This window comes from Podarcis cretensis (genome assembly GCF_951804945.1).
Source record: "Podarcis cretensis genome assembly, chromosome: 1".
Taxonomy (NCBI): domain Eukaryota; kingdom Metazoa; phylum Chordata; class Lepidosauria; order Squamata; family Lacertidae; genus Podarcis; species Podarcis cretensis.
The window spans coordinates 45,789,381-45,814,632 of NC_137170.1; the positions used below are offsets into that span (position 1 = coordinate 45,789,381).

The following is a 25,252-nucleotide window of genomic DNA, read 5'->3' on the forward strand; positions in this document are numbered from 1 at the left end:
AGTAAAAGGGGTGGTATCCTGTAGGTGTTCCTCTTCTTTCTGAAAATTGATACTGTCAACATCTCCACCTAATTACCACTTCTCACAGGGCTAAACAGCCACAAGTTCTATGATTCCATGAAGTTTCTTCACCTAACAAATAAATAATGTGTCCTTCTTGTCCCTTGATCTCTGCACATTCCTCCATGGGCTTTCTAACCTGGTTAGTACTCAGAGCTGAGATCCAATGATTCAATCAGGGCACTGGCATAGCTGAGCCCTCCTACTAAGATGCTTGCAGGTAGGACTGAAGTGAACACAGTTATGTTTGAGGCTCATTGCAAGCAAAATAAGTAGGAATATGCTCCCTTGGATCCTATGGGCTCCTGCTGCTTCACCCCAAAGTGTGCATTTAGACGGGAAAAGGTGGAGGATGTTCCTAGGCCTTGGTAGAACAACTTTTCCTGCTGCCTACAAGTCCCAGAAATTCCAATAGGATTTGCATGTTATTTTGAAGGAGAATCTCCAGTGTACAGTGGGAAAAGATACTCCACCAGGGCCTGGCTTGCAACTGCATGCAAGTAGTCCAAACTTCTGTACTCAGAAATATGCAGAACACCCCAGGAAAAATTCTCTAAGCTTATTGAAACTCTGCTTTCTTCTGTTTTGTCAGCTTTTTGCATGAGTAGGAGGAGCCCTCATGTCCACATTGAAATTTTGCCTAAATATTTTCCTCATTTTTACCCTAACACTGCTTGACATCTTATCTTCTCCTGCTCCAGGTTTACACTGTCATATATCCTGCTCAACTGTCCTGATTTAAGCAGGACATCCCAGAATTACAAAAACCATCCTGGCTACTGATTAGATCAGGCATAGGCAAACTCCGGCCCTCCAGATATTTGGGACTACAATTCCCATCATCCCTGGCCACTGGTCCTGTTAGCTAGGGATGATGGGAATTGTAGTCCCAAAACATCTGGAAGGCCGGAGTTTGCCTATGCCTGGATTAGATCCTGGGATGTCCCATTTTGGGGGGGCCATGTTCTTGCACAAGTCACTTGACTTGTTCAGGAGCATGGCCCCGAAAGACACATATCCCAGTTTTCCTCTGGGACATGTTGGAGGGTATGCAATTGTAGGACCGCATGAACCTCCAATGATTCATTTTGTCACAAATTGCTGCACATTTAAGAAGAGCGGAAAGTCAAGCTCTAGGATGCCCAGTGGCTTTGTGTTCTGCTTTACAGAGGACAGTCCTCTGTTTGAAGTCCCAGTTCAAAGATAAAAAAAACCCATAAGAAGCAAGAGCAAGGATCTTGGAGCTGCCCATCAGTAGTTAACATCTGAACAGCAGAATAAGAAGCACACTGGTCAGCTTGTCACAGTTATCCCCAGTATGAGGAAATCTGTATACATTTCTGTATACATTATAGTAATTATTTCTAAATTTACACCTAGATATGCACATTGGCACATACTAATTTTATGCAAATCTGTGTATTGTTTTGCCCTCATTTTTAATGTGTAACTATATCCATAACATTACCCTCTCCCCCATTCTATATTTCGGTGTCTATCTCTCAGGAGCATTTATATCTCTGGCCAAACCACGGGTTTTGGGAAAAAAATATGTTGGTATTAAAACAACCCTTTCCCTTTGCTTTACAGATGTAGGTTTGTATGTGTGCAACAGATTGACCTGTCCTGATCATTCTGCCATAGAATTGTGTGTGCGTTCAGTAGACAGAACATGCATTCTTAAAATACACTGCTTTTTCCCATTATTTATTAAATATATCCAGAAGTGGGCCTTTGTAGCTTGCCGTGCCCTTGCTGAAATATGAAACAGTCATCATAAGAGAGATGAAATAAATTTCACTGAAGCCTTCAGATTAATCAGTAATTGTAGCCAACCATTACTTGATCTTCTGCCTTCCCCACAAGCTCCCCAGTCAATCTATACTGTCTCCATCAATGCCGCCTTTTCCGTTCTACAGCAGAACGCAAAGCCTGCAGAATCAGGTGCTCGTTATTCAAGATGTTGTATTCACTCAGGTTTACTAGCTTGTCAAAATCTTCATCGCTGTATGTGAGTAAGTAAGTATTGTATGGTGTCTTCCAGGTGGAAACATCAACATCTCCTGCAGCCATCTCTGCTTCACCATAGCGTTTCTCGCCTGGGATAAAGAAACAACAAGTTATTAATGGTTAGATATTTGGCTTATTTCAAAAGCATACATGTGTATTAATCCAATGAGAACATTCTTAGAATGGTTCATTTACAATTTTGGTTTTGTGTTTTTTATATATATAAAAAATAAATCTACCCCAATTTGAATGCCCTATTCTGATTTGATTTATCAGGCTTGGATATCTCTTTATACTTAAGAGGGTCTCAAAGTAGTTGAGTGTATATAATATAATGAAGTTAATAAAGTATATTAAATAAAGCACAATATCATTGTAATTATAAGAACATACACTCAAGGCTGGATTAGTATTTGTTGGCACAATCTTATTCTGACCATGCTAAAGCATGAACAAAATAAGCAAAAGACTTAGTCATGCTTAGAGGGCTTTTATTTTAATCAGTGGGACTTACATTAGTGACTAACTTAAGTATCATTGATTTCAGTGGGTCTACTCTTAAGCATGACTAAGTCTGGACCCTGGATCCATTCCAGTGCCTTAGAGCTTGTTGTAGTCATTCAAGACTCAGAGGTTGAAGCTTCAGGGTTGCTACCACAGAGATTTGGTATTTTATTTTAAATATTTTATTTTTAAGATTCATACGCTGCCTTTCAATCAAGTGATTTGCACAATGGCTTACAACAGATTGTAACAATTTAGTTCAGAGGAATTAATTGATTTCTTGGTAGTGGGAAAGTCCAGCAAAAATCTCCCCACCTCCAGAAATTGTATTGCCTGACAGCACTGGATATAATAATAATAATAATAATAATAATAATAATAATAATAATAATAAATTAGTTATACCCCGCCCATCTGGCTGGGCTTCCCCAGCCACTCTGGGCGGTTTCCCCCCAAAAAATTAAAATACTGTAATACATCAAACATTAAAAGCTTCCCTAAACAGGGCTGCCTTCAGATGTCTTCTAAAAGTCTGATAGTTGTTGTTCTCTTTGACATCTGGTGGGAGGGCATTCCACAGGGAGGGTGCCACTACCGAGAAGGCCCTCTGCCTGGTTCCCTGTAGCTTTGCTTCTTGCAGTGAGGGAACCGCCAGAAGGCCCTTGGTGCTGGACCTCAATGTCCAGGTAGAACGATGGGGGTGGAGATGCTCCTTCAGATATACTGGACTGAGACCATTTAGGGCTTTAAAGGTCAGCACCAACACTTTGAATTGTGCTCGGAAACGTACTGGGAGCCAATGTAGGTCTTTCAAGACCAGTGTTATATGGTCTCTGAGGCCTCTCCCCGTCACCAGTCTGGCTGCCGCGTTCTGGATTAGTTGTAGTTTCCGGGTCACCTTCAAAGGTAGCCCCATGTAGAGCGCATTGCAGTAGTCCAAGCGGGAGATAACCAGAGCATGCACCACTCTGGCGAGGCAGTCCGCAGGCAGATAGGGTCTCTTAGGCAGATAACTGTCACTTAGGGTGGAGTTTATTAGCTATTGTCAGTAACTTACCAGGTGCTTTGTAATAACGGAAGGTATCATTCACTAATGGGAAGAAAACCAGGATTGGACAACCAAGGACATCTGATTGATCAAAGTAGTAGCATTCCTTTAGATGTTTCTTGTCTTCTTCCGTAAGGACAACATGTGGAAATGGGATACCTTGCTGGATATAGTACTTGCAAGCTTGCTCTAGGGGCTTCATTCACATGAAAGTTAAAACAAGAGAGGACAAGAAATGTATGTTTAAAAGCAATCATATGCCACTAAAAAAAATCTATGTGGAAAACTGAGATACCCAGGAAGCACAAGGTAGGAATTAATGAACAGTTCCTTGAATGGGGGGAAGTAGAAAGCAGAGTTCCTGCTTTTTAACTTGTTCATAAACCATCTAGAGTTAGGAGTGAGCAGTGAGGCGGCCAGGTTTGCTAATGATACTAAGGTGTTCAGGTTCATTAAAAGAAAAAAGCAGGCAACAAAATCTGGCTAAATGACATTGTAGAAGCTATCAGGGATTGGTTGCAGGCGTGAGTGGTTTGGCAGTGAGCTGATTTCAGCTTGGGTGATGGTTAGGCATTAAGTTGCATGGAGGGGAGGTTGTAGCCTCTGCCTGCCCCTCCTTGGTAATGCGTATCCAAAAGGATCCAGGAGGAATGGTTTCTGTCTAATGCCTAGGCGGGAGCTAGGGCCATACCACTCCTCCAACAGAGACCCCAGGTAGGGGGTACCCCTATTTGATGTAGGTCATAGGCACCCCTTCCAAGATGTGGTTTACGCTTAAATGCACTTCCAGCAGATGTGCTGGAGTGGAATAGCAATGGCTTTACTCAAGGCCTATGCCAAACCATTCACTGCTGAAACCAATGAAGCTTTGGCGTTATTCAAACCCAAAACCCAATGTGCTGTTGTTCAGTGTGGTTATTCGTTTCCCCCAGCTAGGTCATAGGGCCTTGGCACATGGATCCTATAAATTAATATTATCTAAGCTTGGGAATTAATTATCTAAGCTTGGGAATTAATATTATCTAAGCTTGGGAATTAAAGAGGAGGAGCAGACTAAAATTTATGTGAGATGAATTCCAAGGAATTGCCTTGATAAGATTTTACTTCCATCAACAGAATGTATTTTCTTTCATTGCATTAGTCATTGTTTTCTATCTAACTACCTACTGGAGAATAAAATTTGCATTTAGGATTTTTTTTAAAAAAACCCTGTGGTAATGTTTTAAACTTGCTGCAACTCAAAGGGAAAAAAACTGCTGCAGGTTGGTAGATCAGCCATATATTTTATGCTATTATAAGCCTCGTAGCAGTTTTATTACATTCAAGTGGTATGTATTTTTTGTTTGTTAAATAGGTAAATAAATATATTGTCTTTTATAAGTTCTCACCAGAATGTGCTCAAGGTGAGATTCAGATATTTTAGAGCAGGAGTTGCCAGGCTGGTACCCACCAGATGTTGGACTCCAACTTCCATCTGCTCCAACCAACATGGCCAATGGTTAGGGGCGATGGGCACTATATTCCAACAACATTGGGAGGATACCCCTGATTTATAGTTAGGTGAGGAATCTGTGGCCTTCTGGCTACAGACAGTTAATTAGAGAGGTGACCTTGGGCAATATGTCGCAATGCTTCCACATAAACCTGAAATATATCGCTTAAACAAACAAACAAACAAACAAACAAACAAACAACAACACAAAACCTATTACCAGTGTTTGTGAGCCTGCACTGTAACTCAGATGCACAATGACATCAACTTTCCTCTCTGGCCTTAAAAGTGGTGGGCAACTTGTATTGATGAAAAATCCAGCGTCCACCAGTCCTATAGAGTCTGCATGTTCCGTTAGTTGATTTGGGCATCCGTCTAACACCGTAGCTGGAAAGGAAATATATTTTTGCCATCAGAAAAGAATATTTCTGCCTAATTTGGAACCCAATTAAATTAAAATACATAGGGCATTTTTACCTATGACATTATGGCTGCAGTTATATGCCGCTTACTTAGGAGTAAATTGCACTGGATTAAGGAGAATTCAAATATCACTTAGAGCAGAGTGTATGGTCTGCTTTCCATAATGGTGGAGAATTGTAGTCCAACCAGGTTTCCTGTCCTATGGGCTTTGGAACACATCAGAACCATAGAACTTCACCAACCCTCTTTGGACCTCTCAAAATATTTGTGGGTAAAGCTTCCTAACACAGAAGACAGTCTGCTACCTTTGTCCTTTCTTACTAGGTGTATGAATTTAGGATGCAAGCCTACACCAAGTTACCTGGGAATAAAATGAACTCAGTGGGACTTAGTTCTGAGTATTATTATTATTATTATTATTATTATTATTATTATTAATTTAGATCAACAAGATTGAGCCAAATGCTGATGGGGTGGGGGTGGGATTGCTCCTTTTCTGGAATACTGGAGTATGTTATGAAATTAAACCACACTGGGGTCAAACCATCTTTCTTGATCTGTCCAGGTGTCAACTGTAGTTTGTTTGTTAATCTCTCAAGAAGAGCTGTTTCTCAAACTGTTTCATACCAATTGTCTATTGTTGTGCCAGAAAAGAAATTCCAGTGTCTGGTTATGTTGCATCTCGCTACTTGTAATAACTGGCTTATTAATTCTTTATTATGTAAATCCAGATGGGTGTCTTGAAATATATTTAATAAAGCTAATTCTGGTTTGACTTCCAATTTTCTATTGTTATTTTATTAATTTCTTGTAATATCAAATTCCAGAAAGGTTGGATTTTGTACATTGCCACCTTCTGAGTATTATTATTATTATTATTATTATTATTATTATTAATAATTCCATTTATAGGCATCATAATAAAACTGTGAAATAGAACACTGTGAATATAACCAATAAAACAAAACACTAAGTCATTGGGCGGTATAATCTAAAACATCTGGAGTCTGGAGAAGTCTGGACTACAACTCCCATCAACCCCAGCCAGCATGGATGATGGTCAGGAAAAATGGAAATTGTACTCCAAAACAGATGGAAGGCACCCAGTAGAGCTATCTAGTTTCATACTGTCAGCGTCAACTGTGTCTGGAAGTGTCTCTCCATGCTCAGGCAGAGGTCCTTGATTATGGAAAGCAAGTGTTCTAATACTGAACAGTGGCTTCAATAGACAACTATATAAACCTGTTTACCTTTCCATCTATTGAAATTTTCATTCTCCAAGTAGTAGTTATGCATCTGAAAACCCTTCAGAAAATTGTGATATTGGGCAACAGAAAAGCGATCAGTCAAGGCCCCTCGGAGCTTATTGGCAAGTTCTCCGGCTGGGATGTACATACGGCTCCTTATTTCATATGGCCTTGTAGGTAAATAAGGCTCTTCCTCTGCAACAAGATACAAAAGGTGACAAAATAAGCAGTCACTAACTATGCTCTGATTTGCTGCTAACCCGAATCTTAGACAACTCAGTTACCGGACAGCTATATAGTAGCAAACCCGCTGCAAGAACACTGTAAAAGACAACATATGGCCCAATCCTAAGCATATTAACTTGGAAGTAAATCCCATTGAGTTTAATGAGATTTGCTTCCTAACAGAGAGCACTGTAACTTCATACATGTGTCCATATAGGTGCATAACAGTCTCCGACCTTCATCACTACTGACAGCATTGAACCATATTGCTTTGATATTGTTTTGGCTTCACATTTTTAGCTGAAGTGTCAAAATGGTTAGGCAGTTCAGATACCATGCCAGCAATTCACCTGGCGTGTAACCTCCCTTTAAGACTATACATTGTCAAGTTGTCTTCCGAGGTGGACCATGCTATGCACCTCTGAGACAAATCAAAAGCGAAAGGCATTTTATCCAAAGGTATGGGCACACAACCTTTAACAGGTGGCATGGTAGGATGTTACTCGCCTGACCTCTTACTTACTTGGATATAGAAGGGGAGGCAGTTGCAATGTTGGCACAGTGCAAACACGCTAGCAGCAGCACAGCACCATGCCAAACTCTCTGCACCCCTCTACCTCCCAGTAAGCAGCAACAACATGACTGGCCAGAGATCAGTTGAGGTAGCAGCACCCCACTATACCCAGCTGCTATTGCATATAGCTATGAGGCTAGTGGCTTCCTTGTTTTCCAGTCTTGCTATATCAAATACATCGTGGCTCATCAGAGACAGGCACCGTCGGTATGCCTTATGTTTTGGCATGTTGCTATTCCACCCATTTAAAGAAGGCTTGCTGCGATGCACACAAACACACACACACACACACACACACACACACACACAAACACACACACACACCCCGACTGTGCTTACAGTAAATTATTCAGAAGACCCACAGAGAATGAAAATTGTGCGTCCAACTCGACACCCAACGGTTGTTGTTTTTAAAGGAAAAATAACTCCCAACCTCCATCTCTTAAAGTAGCATATTTGGTCAACCAATTTAACAGCAGAGAAATGGAGGAAACAGATGCATGAAGAGGAAAAGCTCACCAATATCTATTAACTTGTCTTGAGTCCATCTGTGCCAGAATTCCTCTGAATCATTAACTCTGTTCCAGATATACAACAAGTTTAAAGAAAATATGCTACTCCACATACCTACAAGGGGGGGGGGGAGAGAGAGACGGGGAACAAGAAAAGTGAGTTCACACGAATAAATTTAAGTAAGACCTCAAGGCAAACCAGTTGAGAATGACTCTTATTTTCAGCTTGCTTGGTTCTTCTCAGTCAACCATGAATGCATGAATATGAGCATATTTAACTCAAAACATAGTCTAAACTTCTGTTTTTAATGCCCGGGAAGATATACATCAGGCAGATTAACATCTACAGTGGTGCCTCGGAAGACGAAAAGAATTCGTTCCGCAAGTTGCTTTGTCTTGCGATTTTTTCATCTTGCGGAGCGCGGATTCCCCGGGTATTAATGATTTTACGAAAAAGGAAGCAAACCCGCAAGACGTTTTTGTCTTGCAAAGCAAGCCCATAGGGAAATTCGTCTTGCGAAGCACCTCGAAAAACGGAAAACTTTTTCGTCTAGCGAGTTTTCGTCTTGCGAGGCATTTGTCTTGCGGGGCACCACTGTATAAACTGAGCAAATGAATCAAGCTGGGGGATACAGCACAGTCACAACTTTTACTGCTACATTCCCAATGGATTAAATTGTCAGGAGCTCGTCCTACACTCAAGTAGGACCCTGGGAGAGACACATGCCCAGCTGGCATGTTCTCTCCCTCCTGGCCGATTGTTCGGGCACTTCAAAAGCTTTCTTCAGCTCGAACATCACAGCGACCAATGCCAACAGACATCGGCACACTTAGGGATCCACAGAGTCTTCACAGTTTGCGTGACAGACCTCAGCAACTCAGCATTTTGGCTAATCTACTTTATTTACATATAAACACACATGGAGCACTGCAACATGGCTCCCTCTCTCTCTAGCATCAGACAGCAAAGATAAAAGGAACAAGGGACAATAGTCCCACTTCATGGAACACAGTAGCACAAACATCCTGTCTCCGTCACTTCCCACTCTGTGGAGTCAAAACATATACCGTCATGTGATAGACAACAATCCCATGACTGCAGTCATGGAGCAGGAATTCTAACAGAAATATCAGTCTGCACTTGCTTTTGGTTTGCAATCTCGAATGCTGAGTCTGATAAGATAAACAAAGAGCAGCATAATTTGAGACTGCTCTTTATATGAAGCTGTGCAGAAATTAAGAAGAGCTCACTGTTGGGCATGGGGGTGCTAGGAAACAGTAGACATCGGGTTGACTCTGAATGCTCTTCAAGGCAGGAAAGAAGCTCCAGAGTTTATAAAGAATGACCATGAGTTATCTCTGTCAAGGTAGAAAGGAGGGTGCATTGTGGTTGGTCCTTCTCTTTCTGCCAGAAAGTAAAGAAAGCAGAAAGTAAAGAAGAAAGCAAAAAGTAAAGCAGAAAGAGCAGTTGTGTTTTCCTTGGATTGTCATTTCTTCCAATTTGGCAGTAGACAGCAGGTTTTCCTGGGGAAAGTGGCAGGACAAAAGGAAAAAGGAAAATGCTCAGACATGGACCTGTGCCTATACAGTGTGGCATAAAAGGAAATGGGGGTGAGCCCCATTGCTGGATGTTTTGCTGGGCAAGCAGATCCAAGTTGCATGATGATATTATTATCTCAGGATGCAGCATGACAAAAGCAGTCATTTAAACATGCCCCAGGAAGATGTAGCCCTAAAGCTTGATATGCTCTTTTAAGATGGACCAGATTCTTGGCTGATTAGAGCGTGTCCAGACGAGGTGCGGGCCCTTCTGGGGGATATCATCAATTTGCCCCTTGGCACGGGGACATTCCCAGGGGAACTGAAGGAGTCAGTGGTGCGCCCGCTCTTAAAGAAAACATCATTAGATCCTTTAGATCTATCCAATTACCGCTCGGTTTTGAATCTTCCGTTCCTGGGTAAGGTGATTGAGAGAGCGGTTGCTGAACAGCTTGGTGGGTTTCTGGATGAAACATCGGCTCTGGATCCATTCCAGTCCGGCTTCTGCGCTGGTCATGGGACCGAGACGGGTCTGGCTGCCCTAACAGATGATCTTCATAGACAGCTGGATCGAGGCGGGTCGGGGCTGCTGATTCTTCTAGATCTGTCAGCAGCTTTTGACATGGTCGATCACGAACTCCTGGACCACCGCCTTGCCGACGTGGGGATCCAGGGCACAGTCCTTCAATGGCTGCGCTCGTTTCTCTCTGGTCAGGGACAGAGGGTGGCGCTTGGGAGGGAATTGTCATCGCGCCACTCCTTGGTGTGTGGAGTACCTCAGGGTGCGTTACTCTCCCCGATGCTTTTCAACATCTTTATGTGCCCCCTCGCCCAGCTTGTCCGGAGTTTTGGGCTGGGTTGCCATCAGTATGCTGATGACACCCAACTCTATCTGTTGATGGATGGCCATCCTGACTCGGCCCCAGACACACTGACCAGATGTTTGGAAGCTGTGGCTGGATGGTTACGTGGGAGCCAGTTGAAGCTAAATCCTTCGAAGACAGAGGTCCTGTGGCTGGGACGAGACGATATGGGATTGGGTGGGCAACTCCCATCTCTTGCGGGGGCGCAATTAGTGCCAGCACCATCCGTTAAGAGTTTGGGTGTAATCTTCGACACCTCCCTTTCCATAGAGGCACAGATTGCAGCTATAACAAAGGCGGCATTTTTCCATCTCCGTCAAGCTAAGCAGTTGGCTCCTTACCTCTCTCGCCCTGACCTAGCCACTGTGATCCACGCGACGGTCACCTCCAGACTGGATTATTGTAACTTGCTCTATGTGGGGCTGCCCTTGAGACTGACCCAGAAACTCCAGTGGGTGCAGAATGCCGCAGCGAGACTCCTTACGGGGTCTTCGCTTAGAGATCACATTCACCCGGTGCTATACCAGCTGCACTGGCTCCCGGTGGAGTACAGGATCAGGTTTAAGGTGCTGGTTTTAACTTTTAAAGCCCTATACGGCCTAGGACCCTCGTACCTACGGGACCGCCTCTCCTGGTATGTCCCACAGAGAAACTTACGGTCTTCAAATAAAAACATCTTGAAGGTCCCAGGCCACAGAGAAGTTAGGCTGGCCTCAACTAGAGCCAGGGCTTTTTCGGCTGCGGCTCCGATCTGGTGGAACACTCTGTCACAAGAGACTAGGGCGCTGCGGGACCTGACATCTTTCTGCAGGGCCTGCAAGACAGAGCTGTTCCACCAGGCCTTTGGCCAGGGCACCGCCTGACTCCCTCCCTCGGCAAGCTTCGCAGAGCTCTGGCCCAATGGTTGCCAGTGGCTTGATTTGAATTAATTTTATAATGAATGATTTTAGAGTGTTGTGTTGTGTTGTATTTTTGTACTGTTTTATTCTTGTTAGCCGCCCTGAGCCCGGCTTCGGCTGGGGAGGGCGGGATATAAATAAAATTTATTATTATTATTATTCAAACCTTTTTCCTTGGCTAAAGAAGGGGAACAGAGATGCCACAACAGTAACTACTCCTGCTAATGAGGTTATCACAATACTTTGACGTTCCCATAAGGCAGTTAAATACATTACCATGGAGATAGCATATTCGGCTTTCTGGAAGTTTCTTGATCATGCGACCCATGAAGAATTCACTTCCAAAGTTTTCTGAAGGCACAAATGCTCCGTATTTCAGGAACCCCACCTCATAGGGAGTGAACTCCATCCATTCTACAATCAGAGGAAATAAAATACTGTAAGAGCAGAGAAGGTGACTTTGAAACATAATGAAACTAAGGGCTTACACACTTAACTTTCCACCGCTTTTCCAAGGCATGGTCTGTACCTTAGAATGCTGTGTTCAAGCAACCCCCCCTTTTTTTGCCTTGTAAAAACCTGCTCTTTAAAGCTCAAGTGGAGCAAACGGCAATCTGCAGACAACTAGAATTGATGCTTGCTCCGAATGAGCTCGGACATGAAGCTTTCAAGTATGGATGTGTGCCTGGAAAGAGCAGTGCAAAAGGGAAGTGTGGATACGCTCTCAATGGGCCTCTGCAGCTCATGTAAGACCAGCTTCCCATTCTCTGTGTTGTCCCAAGTGCATGATCTGCCTGTATGTGCAGCAGGAGGAGAGAAACAGATCCCTGCTGAGCCCAGAGGGCATCACACAGGTGCTGCACCCACACTAGGTAAAAAACAACAACCTACCCCCTTGGTTTCTTTCTGATTCTTATTAACCAGGTATGATTTGTCAGAGAACTTCTTTTAAACCAAAAATTTCAATCAAATAGCTTCACACATAGAGACTAGTCTATGTGAGAAAACGTGGGATGTGGGTGGCACTGTGGTCTAAACCACTGAGCTTCTTGGGCTTGCTGACCAGAAGGTCGGCGGTTCGAATCCCCGCGACAGGGTGAGCTCCCGTTGCTCAGTCCCTGCTCCTGCCAACCTAGCAGTTCGAAAGCATGCCAGTGCAAGTAGATAAATAGGTACCACTGCGGCAGGAAGGTAAACGGTGTTTCTGTGCATTCTGGCACTCATCCCGGTCCTCCGTGTGCCAGTAGCGGTTTAGTCATGCTGGCCACATGACCTGGAAAACTGTCTGTGGACAAACGCTGGTTCCCTTGACCTGAAAGCGAGATGAGGGTCACAACCCCATAGTCGCCTTTGACTGGAATTAACCATCCAGGTGTCCTTTACCTTTTACCGTATGTGAGAATAGGTGGCTAATCAAACAGTGGCTAGTACTCTGGCTAGTTTAAGAATGGAATTTTTTTACTCCCCTAATTCTAAGTCTAAGGCTGCAGCCCTAGACATCAGATGTGGGGAACATGATGTGTGCTCCAGTTGTCACTGAACTACAACTCCCATCATCCCTGGCCTTTGGCCATGCTTGGAGTTGGAGGTGAGCAACATTTGGAGAGCCAAAAGCTCCCTACATCTTCTGTACATACTTAATGCATTGAACCTGAAAGAACTTATACAGAATTACATCGTAAAGGTGCTCTCCTATATACACATATTTGCATGTAAGCCCCATTGTACGCAATGGGACTTCTGAGTATACAACTGCATTGCAAGGGCCATTGGATTTGTGGACCTAACTGTGTAATAGTTTGGTTCTCGGGTATTATTTTCTGCTAATTTCCCCAAGATGTTTACTCGCTGCAGTATAAATGTAATGAAATGACACAGAATCTTATAAACTCATAAAGCAGTCGAAAACACTCGCTGCAATCAGCTGCCCACAGTATCACACAAAACAAACAGAAGGTTTGACCCACCTATTTCCATCTCAGACCAAACGAGCCTTTTTACAAGTATAAAAGGGAGCTTTGTTCCTCTCACAGATATACCACATGCAAGTGTATATATTTGCACGTGTATAGGAAACTTGAATTCAGATTAAATGTTAAAAATAAAATGCTAAGCTGTTAGAAGAACTGACCTCCGATTTTGATGCCAACGTTTGAGTATTTTAAATATTTGATTAGCTCTGAAAAGATAGTGGAATATTGACTGAGAGGCGAACATGACCCTATCATAGGCTAGGGTACCAGATATAATGCTAAATTTCTAGGCTATGGCTTTATAAATATTATGGGTCAAGTTTCAGCCTAAAACCAGTATTTTATTTGTATGAGGATATGCAAAATATTTGATTTTTGTCATTCATATGTCATAGATTCCAAAGAGCTTCAAATGCAGAACAAGTTATTTGATTTCCTTACTCTTTCCCCTCACCTTTGAAATCTTGAGTGCTGTATTTGTCCTTAATGTTGATGGTCACATAGATGGGCAATGGATTCTGTCCATCTGTCAAAGATTCCCTCTGGTCCGAAAGCCTGTGGCAATCTTTCTAATTGTGAAGGGAGGGGGGAAACGTTACTTACAAAGCCATGGAACAGACACATACAGTAACAACTAGCAAATCATCTTAGTATTTAAACCAATGCCTAATATAAACCTAAATCATAAAATATTAAAAGTTGAATGGGAATCCTGAGCTCATCTAGTCCAATTCCTGCTCTGGGTAGGAATCTTGTGACAACAGCATCCTTGGCAGATGGACAACTGAGATCTAGTTCTAGTCATGCTGTCTGGAGCAACAGATGAACAAACCCTGTCCCATCTTCGACAGGACAGGACAGGATATTTGTGAACAATTATCCTATATCAGCATAACCTTCTCCAGGCTAAGTATACCCAGCTTTTTCAAACTGTTTCTCACAGTATTTGGATTCCAGATTCCTCATCATACTGGTTGCCCTCCTCTAAATGCACTACAGTTTTCAAAGTCTTTCTTAAAATGTGCTGCCCAGTATTCCAGATGCTCTGACCAGTACAGAACAGAGTGGGGTGATTGCTTCTTGACGGCTGGACACCGTGCTACTGTTAATGCAGACCAACATCTTAATATCGCCTGATTACCCCCCTGGCCATGGGTGGCTAAATCAGACACTTTATCCCAATAGAAGTGATGGTACAACAAACCTTAGGTTATTGAAATTTGTTCAGAAATGAAACCTGGCTATATGTCTGTGCTACACCCCTCACTCTGACCTTAACACATTTATTGTAAATTCTGTTGAGATATTCCAGGAAATATGTGGAGATCAGGGGCACCAGTAGCAATCCTGAGTATATGCTAACATGTCACATTAATAAGGTTCTTGGGACATAGATTTGAACCCCCCCCCCCCTTTAGCATTTACATTACTGACATTCCACCCTGGAATGATCATCCTATAGATATTTTAAGTGCCTACCACCCTAATAATTTAACCTTAATATTTATCCCATTAGAGTCTCCTGGGGCGATTTTCAGCTACCATGTGCCTGTCAGTAGAAGGATTTCCATTTGCATAACAGGAATCTCCCCCCACAATAATAATAATAATCCCCATGTGTGCCCTTCCCAGATCTACACCAGGGGACTGGGAGAGCTCCTAGAACAGATTTTGGAATGTGGAAGAACTCCTTGCAATGAAAGAACATTTAGAAGAGTTTGGATTTGATATCCCACTTTATCACTACCCTATGGAGTCTCAAAGCGGCTAACAATCTCCTTTCCCTTCCTCCCCCACAAAAAACACTCTGTGAGGTGAGTGAGGCTGAGAAACTTCAGAGAAGTGCGACTAGCCCAAGGTCACCCAGCAGCTGCATGTGGAGGAGAAGGGAATCGAACCTGGTTCACCAGCTTACAAGTCCACCGCTCTTAACCACTACACCACACTGGCTTTAATGGATGTTACATTGGATTCCACCCCTGGTACCCCTGTACTATTTGCAGTTTCCTCCAGAATTCTCATAGCAATGTTGCCCTTCATTTTTTATAATGCAGGTATTGGCAATTGTTTAGAACTAAAAGAAAGATTTGATACTGTACCCCATCATTTATCAAATACTCTATGACAAGCCCCCAGAGATCTATAAATGTTGTATTGTATCCTTCTTGTTTCCGTTGACTCAGCTGTTGATAATAATATTTCATGCGCTCCATGGTAAACATCTCCATCTTGCTCTTGGTCACTTGTTTCTTAGCCTCATTTATTTTTTCATCAAGATCTTTCTGGGACCAATAAGCATCTCTGTACAGGTGTGTCATGGCCCTGGGGAAAAACAAAACTAAAAGATGTACACTTTTTATGACCTAAGCTATTAATAATAGTCATACTGTTATTGATAATAATTATGAATAATAATATATCTTGATATTATAAGGCATGGGCAGGCATATTAAGGCCCAGAGGCCAGATCCGGCCCAATCGTCTTCTAAATCCGGCCCGTGGACTGTCCGGGAATCAGCGTGTTTTTACATGAGTAGAATGTGCTTTTATTTAAAAAGTATCTCTGGGTTATTTGTGAGGCATAGGAATTCGTTCATTTTTTCTTCTTCAAAATATAGTCCAGCCCCCCACAAGGTCTGAGGGACAGTGGACCAGCCCCCTGCTGAAAAAGTTTGCTGACCCTTGTTATAAGGCATTGATATGAAATTAAAAGCAGTGTGTTTGTGGCCTAAACTTTCAAGGGCAAAAAAGAAAAAGTAAGCATGCAGCCACACATATATGAAACACTATATTCCACAGGTCAAAAATACTAAGTCCAGGGCTAAGAGATGCATGCATGCCTCACTTGGGTTCACACCACAGATTTGTATAAAGGCACTATGGTATTGGCAGGTGTGATCAGTATGTCATTTCTTCATTCATTAACAGTTCTAATTGATTTAAAAGACTCCACATGACGGTTCCACTTACCACGAAGTGCCAGACAAGCCAGACATGTACGTTACACAGTCTAGAAGATTTAATTTTTTTAGGCCCCTTATGCAGCCATATGTTGTTGTGAATGACCTTGTCCCACCTCCTGTTGTCATGACTGCCACCACTGGAACCTGTATGGCACACAGGCATAAGAAATCAATATAAAGCTACCGCAGGATGAAACATTTAGGAGGACGGAAGTTAAAACACAGCGGCTTACAATACAGTTGTTGTATTAATGGTGTACCTTCTACACAGGTGAGAAGATGAACGACTGCAATTTAAGGCTGCATATCTATGCATGTTTATGTGGAAGAAGGTTCCACAGAAGCCGTGTTTAATGAGTTTACTCTCAGGAAAATGTGCATAGGTTTATGGCCTTAGGAACTGTAGTGTTTAATTCAGTATCACAAAGGGGTTTCAAAAGATCTAAACCCTGGAAGAATAAAGTTGGCCTACTTGACAAAGATATCTGTAACTATTTTAGCTCAGTGGAGAAACGTGTTTAGGATTACAGCCTAAGCCATAATAACAGGTCTTGGCTAGTGTTAGTCCTGGCAAACTGCCAATTGTTAGGGCTTGCATAGCTCAAGCCCTGAGGATCAGCTGATAGCTGGGACTTGCATAGCTCAATGTGTGTTACTTTGCAAACCTAGATAACCAGCTTGTGCTTTTTAAACCCTGATGACAGGCTGATTGGCTGTGTGGGTACCAGGAGACTTAAATATCCACTTCCCCATCACTGGCTTAGGCTATTGTAGAATGTGGTCAATCCAATTTATTTAGTTAATGTGCTTTTATCTCCCTTCAAAAATTTTTAAAAACCTCCGCATTTTTAGGGCAGTGATACGTAGTACATACCATTCAGTAAGCCAAGAATTAGAATATTGCATTCACAGTTGGCAGTGGGTGGCATTACCCCGTTTGGAAATTCAAAGGTGGTGAAATGATGGCCAGAGATGCTGTATACAACATAGGCAGCTACTTGTGAGATATTCCAGTCAACTGCTGGAAACAATGAATGCACCAGTACACCAAAACACCAGCACTGGACAAAAATTGCGAAACACTTGCCAGTGAGTGCTCCAATTGGAGAACAGCCTTTACCAAAGGTGTCATGGGCTTTGAAGACACTCAAACTCAGGACACAAGGGAGAAACGTGCTAAGAGGAAGGCACGCTTGGGAAATCCACACCGTGATCAACTCCCGCCTGGGAACCAATGTTCCCACTGTGGAAGGACGTGTAGATCCAGAATTGGCCTCCACAGTCACTTATGGACTCATTGTTAAAACTGTGTTTATGGAAGAAAATGTTACTCGGCTACGAGTGATCGCCAAAGAAGAAGAACATAAAATACAATGGTCTCGCAATTACAAAGGTGGAATGTGGCAAGATAAGGTTCGATTCCACAAGATAATAAATTTACCCTTAGCATAAATCAACATCCCATTTCACATACCTCATGATCTTGCAAGTCATAATTTAGTTGAAGAACCTGCTTCAGAGCCTGAGCAACATGTCTCCTCCGTTTGTGTAAGAACTCTTCTTCCTGTGGGCATATGTCATATCCCAAGCGCACACCAAGGTCTGCTGGGCAGGAACAATGACTAGAACATACACAGGCATTATATATAGATATATTATCCAAATATATGAGAAATCTTAGGATTTTATCAAGCAGAAATATAACAGAATAGATCACTGCTTAGGATCATTCAGCATCATATTATAGGAAATAACCATAGACAATTCAGTTATTGTCCTGCCCCAACTGCGCATTGTGTTATTTGATAGATTGGCCCCTCGTCTCCATATTTAAAACTGGTCTACTTTTCACATTGTTGAGAAACTGATTAAACCTTAGTATCTATTATCAGGCATTAATGCAGAATCCTAATCCTGTTTAGGCCAATTTCAACAGAAGGTGGAGGGGGGGGAAGAGCCCCCACTTAGCTTTGTTTACTGCCATTCCATAACATTTATTTTATCTTGCTCATATTCAAACTTCTATACAGCTAAGTATTTGATCACCTGCTTTTGTAAGTTGTTTGCTGTCCACGTTATTAATAAAGTTGGGTTATTTGAGTTTATTTGGTATAGATATACACATAGCCTAATGTGTGTTGAGGCTATTTCACACAATATCATACTGAATACCCAGAAAAGTTTTTTAGAATACTGTTTTATTGTTTATATAACTTTTTAAATTTATAAGAATATTTTTATTTTCTGATGACTGCACATCACACATGATTTACTTTTGTTTTATTTTTATTTTATTTTATTTTGTATTTTATTCTGTGAACTGCCCTGAAATCTTTTGGGGTAGGAGGGTATATAAATTTAATAAATAAATAAACAAGGTAGCTTGCCGTTAAAACTGCAAGTAAAACCACAGCTTCAGTCAAAGATAATAGACACAAGTATGGCAGATACCATTCTAAACAAATCTTAAAATGAAAGCATTATTTACTTGGCAGGAAGTGGGGTGTTAGGATTGCTCTAAAACATTACCCTGTGTTGCATGTTATATTCCCTGGATTCTCTTTATCGGGCTAATAAAATGAATACAATATTCTAATCATGTTCTGGCAACTGTCATAGATCAAATGTGGTGTTTAAATACCTTTCCCCCCTCAAAAACCCACTTGTAACTGGATTTGTAATGGCTTTTAGTCAAATGCAATAAATGATTGATTGACTGGGGGAAAAAACCACATAAGGGCATACAAAATTATGAGAGGCAACTTATTTCATATTGGCCCCCCAAAAAATTAAGCATTAAGGATGCTTACCAGTCATCTACTTGCACGTGCAAATTGTACTTTTTCTTCTGAAAAGCAGGAAGTAAATGTTACATAGGGCAATCATAATTTAATATTAGTAAAGGTAAAGGTACCCCTGCCCGTACGGGCCAGTCTTGACAGACTCTGGGGTTGTGCGCCCATCTCACTTAAGAGGCCAGGGGCCAGCGCTGTCCGGAGACATTACTACACAGCTAAACAACAACAACAACAACTCTCATTCCAATTGTCTGAAGTGAAGGACTAGATGTAAAAACCCCACCCTCTCTCTCACACACAGAAGTTGACTGAAGTTGTGATTAAATATTACTTCAGCACTGAAGTAATTTACACTGTTGTGGAGAAAACTGTCCTGATTATGTGGTGAGCCACTTCACATAAACAGGCTACCATATGATAATATGGTATTCCTCACATGAAGAAAAAACTCTGGAAAATGGCTCCACATAGTGGCCACAGACTGCTTAAGGAACTGAATTTCTGAGAACTCTACTGTGAATGAACATGATCTGCACCTCCTAGACTAATGCGAAGATCAGAACATAATTATTCTCAATCGTCATAATTATGGTTCTCAGACACACACACACACACACTGGCCACATGACCCGGAAGCTGTTTGCGGACAAACGCCGGCTCCCTTGGCCTATAGAGCGAGATAAGCGTGCAACCCCAGAGTCATCTGCGACTGGCCCAGCGGTGAGGGGCACCTTTACATACACACACACATGTTAAAGTGTGCATTTTTGGGTACAGTATATTTAGAAATTCATACATTGAAATAAATACATATTTAAATTTGGATTTTAGTACAGTTTTTTTAAACAACAACAAACAAACAAACCAAAAATTGATGGAGAAATGGGGTGAATGCACACATGCAAAACTAACTAGAAATGGCTTCATTTTTTCAACCTGAATATGTAAGCTGCTCTCCTTTTCCTGCCTCACACTGGGAAGGGGGAGACGATGCGGCTTCAGGTCAATTTCAGCCCGCAACTTGCAGCCAATTTTGCATGAATATGGCTTAGATGTGCTTCCTTATGGGGAGCAGGGTATGGCTTTAGGTCAGTGGGACCATGCATACCTGCGGCATTTACTACTTGCAGCACTCCACAATACTGTTTGCTGCTGGTTAATGTTAAAATGCACTTGTGAAATCACTTACATTTACTCAGAGACTTAATCAATATATTCACATGGGATGGAGAAACAATTTTGGTTGCCCCCCCCCTTCCCAAGAGAGTGTGTGCTTACTTTTTGCTGCCTTGCAAATGTGACACATACAGAGTTAATATCCTAGTTGTTGTTGTTGTTGTTTTTTAAAAAACTCTGGCCCAATGGTTTCCTTCCATAGATTTAAATTTTTGTTACCTAGACAAAAAAGTGTATGTGCACACATCATTTTCTCTTGGGGAGGAGGAATGCACTTGTATTTTGTTTTGTGATGTAACTGATGCCCTCTATCCCAATTTGCTTTTCAATCCATCTCATAATTCTCAACTTCTCCTTATATATTCCAACTATGTAAGGGAGTGTGGGGACCTCTGTGTGAGAGATTGCCCAGGGTAGGTTTATTTGCAGCTGTGGATTGCGATTGCCCCCACCCATTTCAATGTAACAGCGCCCCTGTTGTGATAGCTGAGACTTCTTTACTTTAAAAAAAGTTGGAGGTTGTTAGCTTTTCCTAAAATAAAATAATCCAGAAAGTTCTTGTGTCAAAGCTCAAAGGAGAAAACAGGCAGAGCGCTTGATGACAAAAAGTACTTGAAACTTGTTGCTGTACAGAAAGGTGGATGTCATCTGCCATCTTACTGCAGCCCTGCCCTAAGCAGTTAAGCTGCAGCAATGCAGCTACAGAGTCCAGAGGGCACCTCCATGGTTCCTCCTTATCACAAAGACCACTACTGAAACTATACCTGGTCTCTGGGCCCCAGTTAGTTTGTAATCTGAAGCATTAATCTTTGGACTCAGCCCTGGTATGAACCAAGTCTTATAAAAGTTACTATTAAAAGGGACTTAAAGGGGATGGCAAGTTCAGAAGACCCTACATTTTAATATTTGGGAGTTCGTTCGTTCATACATTCCACAAGGTAGAACAATGGAAGTACCCAGAATGTCTTATGCCATTCCCATGTGATTCCCTAGGATTTAGAGTGGACAGAAGCAAGCTTGCTTCAAGAAGAACAAGTCATTTGTTCAATAGGAACCTATAAAGTGCTTTCCAGAATCCTCAAGTTCTGGGGAGGCAGGTAGAATTACCTCAGGGTTTGATTGTAATGAGCCATCTTTATTTTCCACCATAGTTGTTGCCATATCAATTCAGTCTAGGAATTATTTGCTACTAGTTTAATACTTTCAGAATGCTACTACTGAAAAATGGCACTCACCTCCACTATTGGTACTTTCTCTCCCATGGGCAGGGAATTCAACATGACAGGTAGAACATTGGTTTTGGTGCTATAAGAACAGGTAATCTGAGGAAAAGGAGAAATATTGGGTGAAACTGAATGCAGCACTAAAAATAGGGTATGCACATGGAATGGGGTCCAGTAGCACAACATAACTTCCTCACCTCTCCTTCTCCTGTATCCCGCAAACCTATTCTTTGGTTCCCTCACCATCCAGAGCAGATTTAGGGCGTGGGGAGGGAGGCAAGGAGGAAATGTCCCGTAGTGCCAACAGACCTTTTTCTGTGCATGCAACAATTTAGCTCAATCCCACCTGATCATCCCAGTCAGAAAAGCCTTGTACTGTTTTCTTCTGAAGGGAAACTTTTAGGGTTTCAATTATTAAAGTCAGTTGACTTACAGGATTATAGTGTGTCTTCTTTGGTAGCATAATGTCCATTGCCGAATCCTTGTACTTGACATAGTGGAATGTAGTGGGGCATGGCGGTATAATGAGAGCATCCGAACCCATCTTAAAACAGTGAGTGCCTTCGCAGGAACCTTTCACTGAAAGCGCAAGGTCTTTCTCTAAAGACAGGGGACAAAGCATGAAGAGAAACCTGCCATTGCATTTGTTTCCATAATGAACAATTTTGGATGAACACGATTAATTTTAAAAGAAACCACTTGGGAAAGGGAAAGCATTGGCTCTCAAACCACTCAGCACATCAGTGTAAAGATTACCATTTTGAGGAAAGTACACTGTGAAGTTCTCCAACATGTGGACTAGGATTAGTCATTAAATCAAGGATGGGTAACCTGTGGCCCTCCAGATGCTGTTGGATCTCCCATTATCCCTGGTCATTAGCCATGCTGGCTTGGGCTGAGGAGAGTTGGTGTCCAACAACACTGGAAGGGCCCCAGTTCCCTATCCCTGCTTTAAATGGATCTGACAATGTGCATCTGTCTTCAGGGCTACCATGGTATTCCCAGATATTATGCTGGAAAACTGATTTCGGTCTGAAGGAAAGTGTTGCATTGTGTTCATGAACACTTGCTTGGATTAAGTGTTCTACTGACCACCAAAAGAGAATAGAAAATTATAATACTGCAAGCCTCCTTGAGATTTGCTTTTGTCTATTGTTTTTGTCCAAGCAGATAGAATTCAAGTAGATCATCTTGCTCATTAGTTGAAGAAGAGGGCAGGAAAAAGGCAGGGCACATACCTGAGGGCTATGTTCTACCTCCACAGTTGAAGGAAGCATGCTTCTGAATACCAGTTAATGTAACTGCAGAAACAGAGAGTGCCGTCGCACTCAGGTCCTGCTTGCAGGCTTCCCATTGGCAGCTGGTTGACCACTGTGAGAACAGGTTGCAGTACTGGAAGGGCCACTGGCCCAATTCAGCAGATTCTTATTACCCTCTTCTTATATCCACCCTCCACTTCACACTCCTGTTTGGCATAGCAAAAACATTCTGCTCATCCCCTCCCCACAACGCAGCCAGGTTCTGGACAGCCTCCTTCAAGTCACTGTATCCCATCTTTAGTACACCTCCATTTTGGAACAGCAATAATTCACTGACCTGATTGGCTGTCAGCTTGCAAGATAATGGCCAGTAATGATAGGATCAGTGCTATAATGACTGGAAAGTACCTCATAAAGCAAGGACAACTTCCCAGACAATGCTGTCCTCATTTGTTCTCCTCTATAAATGCCCACCAAGAGGCTGGAATATTGTAATGTGCTCATAAAGATGGGCTGTACCCACTATTGAGTGAGCAGTGGTCCAACTGTCCTTCTCAGGTGACTTTGCCCCACTTTTCCCTCAGCTCCTCCTTACTGTCTAGCAGGCTGAATTGCTGTTTTGAAATCTGAAACCTGGGACAGTTTGGGAAGCTGGAGCATGACATTTTCAGGCAAAAGTCAATAGGGTAAAGGGAAATCATTGCTCTACTCTAGCTTGTAATACTATAGCAGCCATTCATTCTGAACTACAAGATCCTCCCCCCCCCCATTTTTTTACTGCTGTCCCTATGGAAATGTAGCATTGCCCTCCAATGAAAGATCACAGTTTTTTCAAGTAGGGTCTATTACCTTCTTCTTGTGCTTCTCAGCTTTCAGAAACCACTTCCATGGTGGTGAAGAGATTGAGGAAAGCAGAATTTGCTAGACTTGCTTGCATTGGGTCTGGTTTAGTCTGTATATCAGTATCAGAGCTTAATAAATCCCCCTCCTTTACCACAACACAAATAAACTCACTTGATTTACGGGGCTTCTTCTGGTCCACCTCTGCTTTCAATTCGCAAACCTCACGACACTGTAGCAGAAATGAGCAACAAACAAAATTAACAGGGATCAGCTGGAATTGGCAGTTTTTGTTACACTGCATGTTATACTTGAGGTTCAGCTAATTTATATCCAAACATCACTCTTGCTTGAGTACAGTTAAAAGCCAATATAGGAACCTTCAATTACTATTGGGCATTATAATTTTACACTGATCATTGTAATTTTTTGCAAACCTGTACTCACTGAAGATGTTGGATTTTAACCCTGTCTCAAACAACATTTGGATATCAATTGGCTGAACTCTTAGAAGACGTTGCATAAGAAAATAGGCTACTAAAGAAGGCTGGCAAGCTGAAATGTGTTTGGCATTGGCATTCCAGAAAATCTGACTGATGAACATTAGGAAGATCATATATTAGCATTTTAGTTATCTAAAGAGCAGCATTGAAGAAGCATAAGCACAACCCATGTACAGTATAGAGAGGGTTTCGTCTTGGGTCATATCTCAGGTTACAGATGCTCCAGGTTGTGTTTTTCCGGGTTACGGATGCGCCGAAACCTGGAAGTACCAGAATGGGTTACTTCTGGGTTTCGGCGGTCGCACATGCGCAGAAGCACTAAATCGCAACCTGCGCATGTGCAGACATGACGCTGCTGGTTGCGAACGCTGTGGGTTGTGAACGTGCCTCCCGCATGGATTACGTTCGCAACCCGAGTGTCCACTGTATATCCATATTATTGTATGGTTCTCCATATGTTGTGGTAATGTTATTTTGAGTTATGGTATGTTTATAGATTTATCTGCTTTAGTTATTGTGCTGCAGAGTTCTTATATTTGCTATTCAGATTTCTGGAATTTTGTAAAAAAAAAAACCATCTTTTTTACTAGGAGCAGGTGGTCCTTAAGAGTTGTTTAGAAGCAATCCCGCTTAATAGGATCTTGAAGGGCTTGAGTGTTGATTTTGTGCCTTGGTTTCCTTCCTTGAAGCCTGCGTTGAGGTATAATCTTGATAGCCATCGTGGAGCGTATTAGTCAGTGATCTGTCCAGCAGTCGGCTCTCAGTATAACCAATGTCCCCACTGTGGAAGGACCTGTGGGTCCAGAATTGGCCTCCACAGTCACTTATGGTTGTTGTTTAGTCGTTTAGTCGTGTCCGACTCTTCGTGACCCCATGGACCAGAGCACGCCAGAGTCACTTACGGACTCATTGTTAAAATTGTGTTTATGGAGGACAATCTTACTCGGCTACTAGTAATCGCCAAAGAGAGAAAAGAGATCTTTTTTACTGAAAGATTCAGCTCCATTTTTAGGTAGTAAAATTTAACACATTTGAGGCTGATGTAGCAGAGCACTCTCAGCGGTTGAGCTAGGAACCAATAGTTTCTTAGATTACACAGGTATTATCAGCATTGATAAATT

General features: G+C 42.2%; 1 protein-coding gene across 1 annotated transcript in view; it reads right to left on the bottom strand.

The window, feature by feature from the left end:
* Positions 1 to 1,754: 1,754 nt before the first annotated feature.
* LOC307209409 (cytosolic phospholipase A2 epsilon-like) overlaps positions 1,755 to 25,252 on the bottom strand; it is a 45,179-nt gene continuing 21,681 nt past the window's right edge. The window contains exons 8-21 of the mRNA XM_079964464.1: positions 23,803 to 23,860; positions 21,963 to 22,129; positions 21,542 to 21,628; positions 19,143 to 19,180; positions 17,807 to 17,954; positions 16,340 to 16,476; positions 15,469 to 15,691; positions 13,824 to 13,938; positions 11,673 to 11,810; positions 8,103 to 8,210; positions 6,788 to 6,979; positions 5,335 to 5,501; positions 3,632 to 3,818; positions 1,755 to 2,159 (exon numbers count right to left, since the gene is read on the bottom strand). Of these exons, the coding sequence (XP_079820590.1) occupies positions 1,954 to 2,159; positions 3,632 to 3,818; positions 5,335 to 5,501; positions 6,788 to 6,979; positions 8,103 to 8,210; positions 11,673 to 11,810; positions 13,824 to 13,938; positions 15,469 to 15,691; positions 16,340 to 16,476; positions 17,807 to 17,954; positions 19,143 to 19,180; positions 21,542 to 21,628; positions 21,963 to 22,129; positions 23,803 to 23,860 (1,971 nt within the window). The 3' untranslated portion in view covers positions 1,755 to 1,953. The remainder of the gene's footprint in view (positions 2,160 to 3,631; positions 3,819 to 5,334; positions 5,502 to 6,787; positions 6,980 to 8,102; positions 8,211 to 11,672; positions 11,811 to 13,823; positions 13,939 to 15,468; positions 15,692 to 16,339; positions 16,477 to 17,806; positions 17,955 to 19,142; positions 19,181 to 21,541; positions 21,629 to 21,962; positions 22,130 to 23,802; positions 23,861 to 25,252) is intronic.